This window comes from Paralichthys olivaceus, chromosome 17 (genome assembly GCF_024713975.1).
Source record: "Paralichthys olivaceus isolate ysfri-2021 chromosome 17, ASM2471397v2, whole genome shotgun sequence".
Classification (NCBI taxonomy): Eukaryota; Metazoa; Chordata; class Actinopteri; order Pleuronectiformes; family Paralichthyidae; genus Paralichthys; species Paralichthys olivaceus.
The window spans coordinates 12,781,250-12,796,374 of NC_091109.1; the positions used below are offsets into that span (position 1 = coordinate 12,781,250).

Sequence of the window (15,125 nt, forward strand, 5' to 3'; positions counted from 1 at the left end):
AACTGTTATAACAACAATGGTGATTTTCGGGTTTTCTTTAGCACAAAGTGAAAAGAAGTTTGATTTAAAAATCGATTTTGCTCATAAACCACAGTTCACAGAAGCAAAAGAGGAAATAGCATCATCACAGTTGTTCCCTCTCATCTCCCCTGCAGATCTTGGATTCCCAGGACTTTGAGGAGTGCCCGGTCAAGGCTGTCGACTCTCTACAGGCCCAGGAATCATCTCTGATCAACTCAAGCCAGGGTCAGCTTGCTCCCACCAGACTCGACAGCCTGGGGCAGCATCTGGAGCTGGAGCTGGGCCTGGGGACTGGGGCTGCACTAGTTTCAGGCCCAGCAACAGGCTCAGGTTTGGATTTGGAGTTAGGCAGCGGGGCGGCGGTGGGCTCAAGCTTAGGAGCAGCGTTAGACTTTGACTCAGAGATGTGTGTCGTGGCCGGGATTGAGCTGGCGACTGGTTCAGGAGCGTCTCCTCTGGATCCTGAAACTCAAAGGAGGCTGTCCCTCCAAGAACCGCAGACGCCACTGGACTCAAGGACACCACAGAGACACAGCTCAGACCCCGGGGGGAGCTAAGGAAGCGGTGAAGGGTGGGGGGGAGAGTGGGATGGAGGGAGGGATACAGGGTGAGAATGAATGAGTGTGATGTTTGTATCCTGCAGTTCCTCCTGTTTCCACCAGTTCTCATGGCACTTTGGAGATCAGGAGGCACCTGCTGTTCCCCCATCAAAACCCTTTAGGTCACCATCAACCTCTCAAGTAGGGACACACAGTTTAGAGAGAGAGAGTGTGTGTCTGTCTGTGTGTGTGTGTGTATGTGTGTATGTGTGTGTGACCCTGACCACCCCCACCCCCACCCCTTTAATGAAACATCTGGAGCTTTGTGAACTTCACAACAACACAACCTTTAACCAAAACCACAAACGGAGCAGAGAAGAGCTCTGCCTCTTAACGAACACTGTCCAGGTGGATGTGGTCTGGACGTCTCAGTCACCCTGAGGGTGACACAACTACTGACCTGTAGAAGAATCCCTTTACTGCTGTATCCAGTGTTGGATGACCGACTAGAACAAGCAACATCGGACAGAGTAACGACGAAACAAGTAGCCATTTACGTCTTGCACTGAAAATTCTATTGATATAATGATTATTCTAATCTATATGTCCGTGGCGCTTCCGATAATCTCACAAACTGGTTGATGAATTGTAGTGTTAGCTGGCCTAACAGGAAACCTGCTGTCCCCTTCTGTCATTGGTTCCTTCACGCTGATGTCCTGCCCCAAGAGGCGGAGCTGCCGCCTTCCCAAGAGCACACTGGATTGGCTAGTTTGCACCTCAGGGGTGGGAACTGGAGGGTTAAAAGCCATGAATTTTCTCAATGAACATATCAGCTGCCCTATCATAAGCATTGTACAGGTTTGCTAGTGACTGAGGAACATATGGCGAGCTTAGGCAGCGTGGCCGACAGGTAAACTGGCAAACTTACAAGTTTACCACCAGACCAGCGCACCAAAATCCAACAAGATTTCAACAAGCAGGAAATCCCAGTTTACTAATCAGTAATGAGATATGAGTTGTGATGTGTTTTTTTCCTGTCAAACACAATGAAGTGATGAAGTCACACTGGTCGGTTTTGATTTTCCAAAGGGAATCAAAGCACTTGCACGAAGGACGACTGACCGAGCGCGTCCAGTTTTTCATAGTTGAATTTGCTACCTCAGATTTCATTGGTCCTTACTTTTTTTCCACCTGAGCAATCACCCAGAATGCTTTTACCTTGTACATAACAGTCTGTCATGTGACACGTAAATATACAAGTTTGCCAGTTTACAATGACCAGCCGAATGCGCCATAATTCTATGTACAGTACAATATGCAAACACTGGCAAGAAGAGACGAGTGAGTGTGCTTTAATATTAATATGATTATTATTATTATTATTATTATGTGTGTGATAAGTTCAAGTCCAGAGCTTTTTATGTGTGTTGGTCTTTGTTCTTGTCTTCAGTCTGCAGAGCATGGCACAGTGTGTTTGCTTCACACACGGTAGATGGTCACTGTATCGAACGCTGAGGAATCATTCCTCTTCTCTTTAGCCCCAAACTGATTTAATGGAAAATCGGTTGTTTGGGATTTTTAATGTAGACAGCACAAATAAAACCCCTTTATAACATAGGTTTAAAAATACACATGAAGTCATCCGAGTGTAAATGATATAATAGCAACACATTTTTTTGAGAACACTAATCATGTGTTTTTTATTCTGATTGTTTCCCACACATACACAGTGGATGCCTGCGCAGTGGCACATTAACAACTAACATGATTCATTTGGTTGTAGTGAGGGTTTGTTTTTTAAATTCTATATTATCATGTCTGCTTTAAGAAAAAAAAGGTCCTGGAACTTAGTTTAATACAATGTTTGAGAATGAACCATCTGACAGGGAGGAGTTTAATGATTTATGTTGAGGTGACACACACATTTCAAAAAGTGGTGATGGAAACGTGTTGTGGGCGGTGTAAGGGGCACGGTCTGGAGTTTACCCAGAATCCTCAGGGCAGGTGGAAATGTACAAACAGGAGCAAAGTCCTTTTTTCCATGTGAATGAATTTTGAATTTTCCTTAGAATCTTCCATTTTGATCAGTTTTTGAGTTCTCGAGATGAAGGAAAATGAAAACCTGTGTCGTCGTCAAATTGTCTTCCCCCGAAAAAGAAAAAAAATCTCCAGACGGAGTCTTTCCTGTACCAACATAACGAAGACTCCTGACAGAGGCGGGACATCCTGCCTGAAGTGCAAAATTCCTTTAAACAGTTGAGACTTGTAGCAGCTTAACCACACCCCTTAATGTTTAGCACTTTACTTTTTTTAAACAGTGCGGATGTTGAATGCAGTCTCAGGAACGTGTGAGTGATGTCACAGCCTTTGTTTCCCTTGATCTCTGAACTCAAAACCAACTAATCAGAAAGAAACATCCAAAACCTTCAGTTTGGTGGAATTCCCCTTTAATCCATATTAGTGACGATTGTATTTTGCTGCTTGCTGGTCGAAGCTGTTTAATTTATTTATTTGTTTGAAAAATGTTTTTGTCTTGACTATTTATCACTTGAGCTCATTTGGTGGAGTCGGGCTTGCTGTGTAAACTCTGTTCATAATCCTGAAATCCATCACGGTCTCTTAATATTTATGGGTATAAGTGCACATTACTCCGAATAATCATTAATCCAACTGATCCCTCGTGTCGTCGGTGTCTTTGCCTCGGTGGTCATTGGACTTTGTTGCTGTTCACGCAGCCGATGTCGCGCTTTGTAACGGTGCACTTTAGTATCGAACCAAAGCCAATGGATGCTCTAACAAATGGGCGACGTTTTAAACTCCTGCACACATTTAGGTCAGAAAAAGATGAATGTTACGTGAAAGCTCTTGTTTGACTCAAACTGAAGTTTTAATGCAGCTGTGATTTTTAACCTTCAACCAAGGAGATTTTTACACAGACTTGAAAATCATTTTTTTTTGGGGGGGGGGGGGGGGGTTGATCAGGACAGTTTGGAAAAACTAAACCCTAATTATTGTACAGTAAAAAAAAAAGAAGACCCTAGCTGCTTTTACATGAATGGTGATTGTGAAGTTGCTAGAATCCCTGAATCTACTGAGTCCCTCTCACCACCGAGCCCTGTCTTCCTCCTGTTGTTTTATTGGGTTTCCTTCACTGACACGCCCATTACATCATTTTCACCAGCACTCACCAGGAGGTCCCACAATAACACGTGACTGCAAATATCCAGTAACCACTGAGCGAAGCTGGCAGTCGAACCTTTGTAACGGTTGAAGTGCTGAGGTACTGATTTCCACACGTGGGCTCTCCTCCACATCTCGTTCACTGTAGCGACTGTTTCTTTTTGTTCCTGTTCAATAACAGTCACCTAGTGGCCTGAACTGTATCTTTTACATTCAGAACTATGACCTCAAAACTAGAATGTGGTTGTTGTCGACTCTTCTTCTTTGACCCTGTATGTGACGGTACACCTTTAGAATAATATTCACTGCTAGAGAATACATTTATGTAATGCATAGTGCATATTATAACAGTAGAGGGCGCACTTTGGATAACTCAATAGGGGAAAAGAGGGGAATGGGTGTTATTGTTATTGTTGAATTTTGCCACACACATGAAAACTCAGCTTACACACACACACACACATACACACACACACCTCCCTTAATAGCTCTTCCATACTGCTGAGCTTTTTTTCAGCTGTATCCAACTTTCTATGAGTTCCGACAGACTTGGGTCCTTGTAGATATTTTGAGGATTTGGGGAGGGGGTTGGGTGAGGGTGGGTGTTTGGTACCGTTTACACAACACTGGATCTGTTGTTGCTCGTCGCCTGTACATACCCACTTCTACTACTTGTAAAGGAATCAAAACTCTTTGGCACTCGTATAGCCAGCACTATGCAGAAACGGAAACCTTTTCTTTGGCATGCTTTGAAATGCAGAAAACTATAGAGGAAAATATACTAAAATAAATAAAGTCTGCTCTAATTTCTTATTAAAATAATCACTTTATTGGGGGAAAAAAAGCTGTCCATGGTCAAAATGGACATGAGGATGATGAAGCTAAAGACTTTTAATATTGTGCACATTTCTACTTGCATGCTGCACTGAAAATCATCCAGCAATGAGGTTTTTGACGTGCAAAGCAGCTGATTTTCCTCTGTATGCTTGCAAACTGTGTGTAGAGTGAAACACTGAATTCTTCTGGGTTCTTCCGGGAGAGTCATATTTATATATACATATATATAGGTATATATACATACTACTTCCAGGTCATGGAAGAGAGGGGTACTGAATAGCTGCAAACATAGTGATCCTAGATGATACAATATGATATTGTATGTTTGTATCTTTGGTTGCAAACCACTGTAATGGAACGATGCATGTGTGGCAGTCCTGGGCAGAACTATTGCTTTTTCCCAAATATCATTGAGCACTTGATTTACTTTTATTAGTTCTGTGTCCACTTGGGCCTCAGAAGGTAAATCAAGTGCACGTAAACTATCAGAAATTCTGCCTTTGCCCTGCAGGGATGGGCTGCACCCTGAAGAGTGACTGCTGTCAACACATCTGAGAGCATTGTCGGACCACGGCGTACTTTCTTTTCACTGCATGCTGTGTTCAAATCTCAAACACATTTTGCTGAAAAGTACAGAGTAGTGTGGTGTCCTCGAAGGCCTCACAGATCTTTTGACAGCAGCAAATCTTTTGGTGTATCCTGTGTGACTGACGGTCCCTGGAACATTGAGGTAACCGTGGATACTTTGTGACACTGGGCTGTCGATGGAGTGTTTCTTATAATATGTGATTCATATCAAATGTGGAGGACAGCTAGATGGGACAATGGTGAAGCTTCAGGTTCTGATTGTGTGATAGCATTATCAATGGTTGAACTTTATAACATTTCAAAAATATTTCTTTCAATAAACCTCTTTGAAAGCAACTCACCACGGCTGCTCTGATTCTTACCTCATTTCATGGGACTGATGGTTACATGTGGCCCCCGAGCACAGACACATTAAAGGGTCATATCACCAATTAACCAGAGCACCTTCCACCCACTTCACATGAAATCACACACGCTCAGTGTTCACCAAAAACAAGTCGATTTTAGCCTTTACTTGTAATTTACTCAGTTTGGACACTACACAAAACTACTCTACACTACACTACACAAAACTTTAGTACTCTACACTAATCCAAACAAAACTACACTACTCTACACTATAATAAACTACTTCACACTACACTATAATAAACTACTCTACACTACACTATAATAAAGTACTCTTTACTATAATAAACTACTCTACACTACACTATAATAAAGTACTCTTCACTATAATAAACTACTCTACACTACACTATAATAAAGTACTCTTTACTATAATAAACTACTCCACACTACACTATAATAAACTACTCTTCACTATAATAAACTACTCCACACTACACTATAATAAACTACTCTTCACTATAATAAACTACTCTACACTACACTATAATAAACTACACTACACTACTTACACTCTCTTACCTAATTTCCCTCTGGGGATGAATAAAGTAATCTATCTATCTAAACACAAACGCAGCAGACGAGCATTGGCCCACAGTAGCCATGGGCTGTAATTGATATGCATTGCCACAAGGTGTCGCTATACACCTACAATATGAGACATTTGATCATTTCAGTACATACTTAGTACATGGACTTTATTAGGAGCTTCGTGTATTTACCATCAGTTACTACACATCAATGAGACCCATTATCAGATCACACAGTATGAATGAACCCTGGTGGATCTACGGTGCAGCTGCACGTCCGAGCTTCACTCTGCCCGCCTGCAGTGCGTCTTCGTCCCGGTGACATGTCGATGATCCAGGCGCTTCCAGGGCGTCTTCCTGGGCCTCGTCCGTGCCCAGAGCGCGTTCCTCCCGGCCATTGGCCCCGCGGCGTCCCGTAAAAGGAGTCAAACTTCTCCATTGCACGTGCAGAGTGTCTGTCAGCGGCGCACGCAGTGACGACGAAGGCCTGTGATTGGACGATTACCTGGTCGCTCACAGCTCAACGCCCATTTGATTGGGTAAGACAGGAGCCAGTCGGCGGCATCGCTTGGCGATTGGAGGAGGGGAGGAGCACGTTAGTTCGATGCCAGCGGACAGCCCTGTTGGGTGGGCGGATCGCAGCGGTGACAGCGACGCACGGAGACTCCCGACAAAAGTGTCGAAAAGCGGACAACTAACGGTGAGTGGCGCGGAAACAAGACGGGAGTGTGCGTGTGTAGACGCAGGTGTGTGTGCGGGGTGCGGGGGTGCGTGTGTGCGGGGTGCGCGAGCACTGATTGTGGATCATCTCTGCATCACGGTGCAGGAGGATGCTGCCTTCACGGGCTGCTCGGAAACTCTCTCCCCTTTCTGGAGGGGAGTCCGCCGCGTGCGCACGCCCTGTTCGTAATGTACGAGTCAGCGGAAAGAGCGGCTGCAGCTGTCGAGTCAGCGCCACCGTTCGATTCCCTGCTTTCACTTTCCCCTTCTCCGTCACGTACATGCCCTCCTACAACGAGAGGGCGAACCAACATGGTGGCTCCGTGCAATCCCGACGACACTTGAGGCAACGCGGGGGTGCGCACGGTGGAGTTGCACTGTCACAGGGGGGCAAGAGGAAAGTTGTGTAAGCCGTGTGCATGCACGCGCGTGCGTGTGTGTTTGGACTCCATTCATTTACAGTGTGTGGGAGTCCACGTCTGAACAGCTAAACGACTTGTGTTGCACTATGTTTAGATCACAAAGCCACTGTAGCTGACCTCTATACACTTAACCCTGTACGTGCATGGACGTCTTCTGCAGTTGATACTGTGACATCATTGTTCCTGGGCTGGGCCTGCGTTATAGTTCATATTTTTCCTCTCATCAGTCTGATCAAATCTGGATTCTGCAAAGAAGAGAAGAGACATATTCCGCTCTCCTCTGTCCCTGTGCTTTCAGCTCCTGTCACTTCTCATCACATGTTGCTGAGGATAAACCTCTGTCGTTCCCTTTTTTTCAATTCCCTCCTGCACTGATTTGCTCTCACCTCACAGATACCCCTGTCACATATTATGCAATGCAGCAATCCTCCCTTAAATCTGCACACACACGATAATGCTCAGTTTTCGTCAGAAAAGCTGTGAATCTGCGGAGATTTATATTTCAAGGCTTTTGAAAGGTTTTGTCCTCCACATTTACACACGTGAGGAAGCGGAATATAAGAAACATCTCTCAAGTTAAAGAGTTGTTGTATTGTTTGTCCTCTGGTTTATGTTTTTCAGACCCTTCTAATCATGGTCTTCATCAGCGGATGACGTTTGCTTATTTGGAAATAAGTCCTGTCTATTTTGAAAACTGAGATGTTGGTAAAGACTCCAGAAAATAAATGGACGCGTTATCAAAGTGATGAGCTGTTTCGATTATAAATGATATAAAACTGAACCGCTCACATTATGCATTGACCAAAGCTCTCACAGTGAATGCATCCGGTGTTTGATTCCATTGTCGACGCAACATGATTCTGTTGAATGTTACATAAGATTATCAGCCGGTCCTAATGATGTCCACAGACGGTTATCTAATAACCAAACCCCTTCACTGGAGATCACTCCTTCTCTATGTTGTCTGTGTTGAATGAAAAAGTTTGATTTGCAAACTTTGGCTTTGTTTTTAAATATGTTGATAATCACTAGAAACCACAGGTGCATTCAAACAGTGACACACACACACACACAGTCGGACACAGGTGCATTGGTTCCACTGGCACTGGGACACTATGCTCTTTGTTTTTATTTATCATCAATTGTTGTGTTGACGATGTGCTAGCTGACATTATTGAGTACGGTAACTTACTTAAAGACACACTTTGAGATTTCACGCCTGACTGTGTCATGTTGCCTCGTAATATGAGACTGTGCACGTGCGTTGAGTGTATTTACAAGTCATACACGGTGATGACTGCTGTTAAAATAAGGAACCAGGGACAGGAGGGACATATCAGACACCACCAGCTTTGCAGTTTTCATCATTAGGTTTAAATACTGCAAGTGGGTCCTCCTCCTCACTAGCTTACAGCTGGTTTGGCTTTGCGTTGGTTGTAAGACACAACCAGTGCTCCAATCAATTAGACCCAAGATACACACTGACGATAATATTCCAGTCAACCATTATCCTCCTATTCACCCCTGTCTGAACTGTATGAGTAATGTGGTGCTAGTACAGTACGAGTACAGTGTAAGACCGTGTAAGACTTGTGTGCTTCAAAAACACATCTTTTAAGGATGCTAAATTGTCTACTCATGATGAACCCCAAAATATCCATATAGAAACGGATAGAAACAGGAATCCCAGGAGAGAGGATTGTACGTCACCCTTCCTCCCCCTCCCTGTCTCCCTCGCTGTCTCACTCCTTCTATCCAGATTACTCTCCAATCCTCCACAGCCAGATTACCGACTGGGGAAATAAGAGGTGGGACTGATCTAAGGCCCTGAATTCATTATGGACCTGATCCAATCGCATCCCTAAAATGTCCCACTGCTTGTTGCTTCAGTGTAAGCCTGCCAAAGTGATCAGGTATTAGGCCAGAGGGGCTGGCAGCCATCAGACAGGCCACACTCAGAGCCACACTGACTTGCTCCTGAGCTGCTGAGCTGAACAGCTACAGAATCAGACGTGTGATGCACAAGTTTCACAAAACACAGAGATGGACGGACATGAAACGCAAGTGCCGCACCTAAAGTCGCTGTTTGACCTGGACTGGGCGTCTCCCAGTTTTCTCTGTGGTCTTTACAGAGAAAATAAGAAACATCACATGTCCAAGTGAAGAAGTGTGTTTGTCCTGAGTGATGTACACAGACACATCATTTATTGATAGCAAACATCAATACGCTTTCATGGCAGAAGGTGCACTCTTCTGCACAGTGTTGTTTTGTATGCTGGAGGCTTTGTGTTACTTTGGATTCATATTGTGAAGCTGGTTCTGTTGAAACTCCTGCTAAGATTAAAAACTCTGCAGCATGACTGGTGCTGCTAAGAGCAGATATTTCCACTTATTAAACTTCCTAAAAAGAAAACCATCTGTTTTAGTCCCTCACTATTTTATAAATACATCAGCTCAGCTCTTAACATTCTGCTACAGTGCATCTGAATCAGTTTCCTGAGCAGGCCCATTTTAATACTCTGCTGCCTGTTGCCAATCTCAAATAGCACTCTCCGTAGTTTTATAGTTGTGGATTTCGGATTCTGGGGAAAAACTCTGAAGCGTTCTGAAGTAGAGAAACGAGACTGAACAATGAGCTGATGAACCATGTAACAATGGCAACAAACATACATTCTGGTGTGACAGGGGCTATGTCAACGACTGGGTCCTAATTCAGGGGTCGCATCCTTCTTGGGACACGTGGACCACAATAACTGAACCTAACTACAGAGGATTTCCTTGATCGGCTTCTCCAGCTTGTCCCGCCCTTACTGTAGAGCTGCTAATGGACACGACAAGAAAATTTGAATGCCCCTTGGTTTTTTAACATGTGTGCCGTTAGCTGTTAAGTTGAGTTAAACCTGATACTCAAGCATCGGATGTAATACATGTTAGTCACAGAAGCGCAATGAATCCTGGGATAGGGTTGGGAGGGATCCACCCATTGGAGTCTTCATTTCTCAGGGGAGGAGGGATGCATTTGGAGAGGAGCCTTCTATGTTAGCCATTAGCCACTTTCTGGAGAAATTGGGTAAATGGATCAATTAGGCATGTTTGCTAGAATCTCATGTCGGACGTTGACGTTGGATAGAGTACACTTTGTTACGGGAGCATAGCTGTGGAGTTGGTGGAATGGTTGGTCATGTGGTTTCCCATAGAAACCAAAAGTAAAATAAAATAGAGCACACTGTGTTTAAAACCTGGAACATATTCAATTCCAATGACTGTTTGCTGCAGAAGATTATTTGTGGGAAGAAAGCATGTAAACTACTGTCAGTTTCAGAATTATTTTGTCTTTCAGTCTGACTAACAAATGTGCAAACACTATTTGCAAAAAAAAGTGACTTGAATAGTTATCAGTGATCAAATAACGTCATGCAAATGTAATAAACAAATTAATATAGTATAAAACATATTATTACAGTACTTTCACATCACATTGTAACAGGAGATCTTTTTTTCCCAGCAGCCCCGTTGACATGCTAGAGCAGGTGTTAGTAAGCACATTAATTAAGGGCCTGTACCTAAATAGAGCAAAGGATTAATTAATGTATTTACTAACACCTGGGTGTAGCTGCTCTATCATGAGAACGTGGCTGCTGGGAAAAAGATCTATACCATGATAATACTGATAACAAGGATTATTTTAGTCAGTATAACCAAACGCGATCTCTGTTTTCAGACATGACCACGGTTAAAATCTGGAGAATCGGCCACAGAGTTTTCCTTTCACATACGCACAACACAGCTGCAGGTTTTCTGCACAGATGCGTTCACAACAGCATTACTTCCTCTGTGTTATTCAGGCGAGAGGTGGAGCAGCTGGGTGCAGCAGACAGAGACAGGAAGTGATGTATGATCAGCAGTAGAAAGCAGATATTTTCATCACTATCGTCTGGATTTAATGTGATAATGTTCCATCATCACAGTGAGGCCAGAGGGAAGAGTTTATCATCATTTGTCTTTGTTTGTTATTTTGCACAATTAGCCAAAGAAACTACTCGACCAATTGCCATCAAATTTTGTGGAGGGATAGTGGAAAGGAAATCAAATATACTGTATTGTCCTGCAGGGAAATTGCAGAACAGTGCATTGTACAACAACAAAAAACTAGGAAGGACTTATCACGTAAGACCCTGAATAATAATGCAGAATAAAAGTGATTTGAATATTGCACCTGCCCTAAAAACACTTAAAAAGTTAAAAAACTAAAAGGATATAACAAGTTAAACAAGATGAAAAGCAGAACCTGGCATTAAAATGTAAAACCCAAAGTGCAATTTAACAGGGAGCTTCAGGCAGTTGGTTTTACACTTATAGGCTCTGTAGCCTATAGGGAATAATCTCTTTATATTATATACCAGTCACTGCCCCTGTATTGAAGTATGACTTTTCTCACCTGCATAATGTCTAGATTTATCATATAGATCAAACATTAGCATCCTGTGTTTTTTGCTATCTGTATATGGGAAGAATTATTAGTGCTCTTTTATTCTTGTAACTCTTTTCTTCCTCATGACATGGTTACAGGCAGGAAAGCAACATGAAGGCTTCTTTGGATATGTTCAGTCTGACATAGACCAGACAACTATACTTGCAAATTGCAAATTATACATTATACCATTTCCCACAAATAACACTAACCTCTTTTACCACCAACACATGAATCATGTCAAACAGTACTAGAGTCGAGAATGAGATTTACAGAAGTAGAAGGTAGACATGCTCAAAATGGGGAAGCTATAAGGAGGGATACATGGATTTAAATGAACGGACAGATTGTGATTTGGAGTGATCTTCACAGATGCAGTGATCTGACATCAGCTGACAGGATCTCACAGATCTGTGTGAATCTTGATCTTAGAGGTGCACTCTCTCATATCTCACACACACACACACACCCACACAGTGTCTTCTCACCATAAATCATGGTGAAATATGTCTGAGTAGATTCTTTGCTATAGAGTGACCTGTTGTGTTGAGGCTTATTTGGGAGTTTTCGGTCAGGGTTGAATCTAAGGTGCAGGAAAACTGATCTGGGCTCAGGGTTTTCCCGACTGTAGCAGGATACTCTTTCAAGGTCGCCACACTGCCTCATCCCAGCCTCTGTCGAGGTGTCAGGAAGTAAAGGAAATCCATAATGCATGTGCTCCTGTGCCGGTGTTGAGGGCAGTTTAGTCTCAGACAAAGACCACATTATCCTTGCATGATAAGGCTTCCTCAGTTTCGCTGTACTTCACCTTTTTTTGACGGGACAGGGGTAAGGAGGGGTATGATTTAAACAAAATGTTGTTTGTCCACTTCTTAAGAGCAAGTGTTTATTGCTGCTCCAAATGGCCAATCTCAAAAGCATGAAACAAATTGAAAAGATGGCCTTCATAGAGATAATCCCTCAAAGAGGTGCACACTTTATGACAGTGGCTCTTTGAGGGTGTTGCACGTGGTAGTGCACAGGGTTGTCTGCACACGATTGGGCTATAAAATTGCCTCTGAGGTAACGTCTACAAATGCCACATTTGGTTTGATTAACAGTCTAAACCCAAAGATATTCAGTTCACTATCATAGAAGACTAAAGAACCTAAAACACTCACGTTAGAGAAGTTGAAACCAGAGTTAGTTGGTGTGATTTATTTAAAAAAAGCCCTCAACCCTTGTCAGCCGTCGCAACAAACAGAATGTAATCTGTGGATCCCGTTGGAAATATTTAAATCAGTGTCGACCCCTGCATTCGATCTGTGAAACCTTTCGTGTTGTTTAGTGGAAAATCAGTGTGGCTGTAAAGACTGGCGATCTGGATTTCCACCAAAGCATCTGTTACAGCTCAGTTGTAATAAGTGTGTAATTAGGTCAGATTCATGCTCTGAGACGGTTCAGCCAGGTATGTTGGCGGATGAGTTTGTAGTTAGGGTTAGGGTTAGTCATACCCAAACGCTACAAACCACAAATGGCTTTAGTCAGGTTTGAGTTTGTATTGCTCAACATGGAAGCAAATTTAAATTCTTTAATTGCTGTATGGGCTTGTTACAGTCACGTTGAGGTAAGTCACAGCCAGGTGGATTAATCAACTGTCGTTCTTGCAGAACTTTATCATACCCCAAAAATTCGGAATTTTGAACAAATTAGCAAACTAATTAATGTTTGCTCAGGGAATGCAAAGCAGAAAATAGCAATGTGTTGATGTACATCTCAGTTTCTCAGTTCCTAAGTAGAGGTGTTAAATTCTTTTAGGACCAAAAATACATAGTAAAGCAGCATCTTGATATCTGAGATGAGATGAGATGACTGAATTGGCAATTTCTGGGGGGTCTTGCTTCGTAAGTGACTTGTATGTTTAATCTTTCATTTTCTTCAGGTTATTAATTGATTATTAAATGAAAAACTGTCCACATCAGACTATCTCAGACCTTTAGCACACATTGTAAACAAACATGCACATTTTGTGACATTGGTTTTGGATTGAGGCTTTCAAGCTGAAAATATAATTGCAGTCCAATTAAGTTAATGACACTGTGTGACTACTCTTTGGGTTAGTTAGAAGGCAACTAAACAACATAGTGAGTAACCAGAGAGGAGCATAATCCCTCTAGTTATCCCTGGGCTTCTTCTCTTTTCTCTGTAATGGCATATTCTTGAGATTTTGTATCATTTAATTGTAAAAAAGCCTTCAGAGCTAAAACGCCTATAAATGGTTTGTAAGCATGGTCACTAATGGGACATTAAGTCAGTGGAGCAGTTTATTATGTGGCAAAGGACATTAATGTAAATTGGATGATACAGCGCAGCCAAATAGTCTTTATTTTGGACTCTCCAGCTCTCTGATTGTCACAGCGGCAAAGTCACCGGTAAAGGTCATCAAATTTGTTGTAGAACTGCGTGAATCCTCTGTATTGTGGGATTCTGTGGAAAAAAATGAAAATATAAAACAGTGTGGAAAGAGCCTGAATGTCTGAATGACTAACTCCTGCTCACCAATCCTTCAACATGTATTTACATGTTTTATAATCAATGTGTCAGGGCAACATGTTATAACAACACTTAGAACTAGCTCCAAAATGTGATGAGAAATCCCCAAATGATTTTAGTTAACGGAGTCAAACGCGTGTGAGAGACATTAATGTCATTTTTACACATAAATATTTAATTCATGTGTTGCTGTAGGGGTGGAGTCTGAGATTGCGTGACAGCGGCGGATTGAATGAATGAAATGATGGAGGGAAAGAGGGCAGAGAGAAAGAATGGGATGATACAGAGTGAACCGGTCGCTGTAATCCCCCCTCATAACAGTAGCAGCTGGACCAGTGTGTCGGTGACCAGGCTTTGCTACTGCCAATCAGCCCTGCTGGGAATTATACAGCAGGCTGAAGAGGGGTGCCACACACGTGAGTGGATAGGTAGATGGACAGATATGGTTAAGAGGTGCTCAAGACAAGGGAGGACATTCTGTGGAATTGCCAGTATTAGTGAACTCTAAAAACTAGATATTTTATAGAAAAATATAATTTCCTGTAATGTCTTTATATTCCCTGCTCATTTATAGGTTTATAACTTTCATTAGGTTTAAACTAGAGATCTGCTCCTGGTATCAGTTGTTAAATTTGACTGCATGTAATATAGAAAATGGCCCTAAAATGCGTAGCGGTGCATCCTGAGAGGTATGATATAACAGAAATGCTATAATCCTAGCTTAGTGTTAAATTTGAAAGAGTCAGCCAGAGAGGCCCAAACATATGTAATTAAATAGACAAAATACTAAGAAAAAAACGAGTGACTGAGAATGCTTGAATACAAAAATAACAACTGAAATGTGCAGAGAAATCTAAAAAAGTTCTCAGTTTTTCCT

General features: G+C 42.4%; 2 protein-coding genes across 12 annotated transcripts in view; both read left to right on the plus strand.

Moving 5' to 3' along the window:
- The window catches only part of kcnh2b (potassium voltage-gated channel, subfamily H (eag-related), member 2b), a 202,258-nt gene extending 196,757 nt beyond the window's left edge, over positions 1 to 5,501 (plus strand). For both annotated transcript variants that reach the window (XM_069512757.1, XM_069512758.1), the window contains one exon: positions 156 to 5,501. In XM_069512757.1, coding sequence (XP_069368858.1) covers positions 156 to 578 — 423 coding nt within the window. In that variant the 3' untranslated portion in view covers positions 579 to 5,501. The remainder of the gene's footprint in view (positions 1 to 155) is intronic.
- A 1,141-nt stretch (positions 5,502 to 6,642) lies between these two features.
- LOC109629516 (microtubule-associated protein 4) overlaps positions 6,643 to 15,125 on the plus strand; it is a 94,450-nt gene continuing 85,967 nt past the window's right edge. For all 10 annotated transcript variants that reach the window (XM_069511988.1, XM_069511991.1, XM_069511992.1 and 7 more), the window contains exon 1: positions 6,643 to 6,803. The gene's annotated coding sequence lies outside the window, so the exon portion shown is untranslated. The remainder of the gene's footprint in view (positions 6,804 to 15,125) is intronic.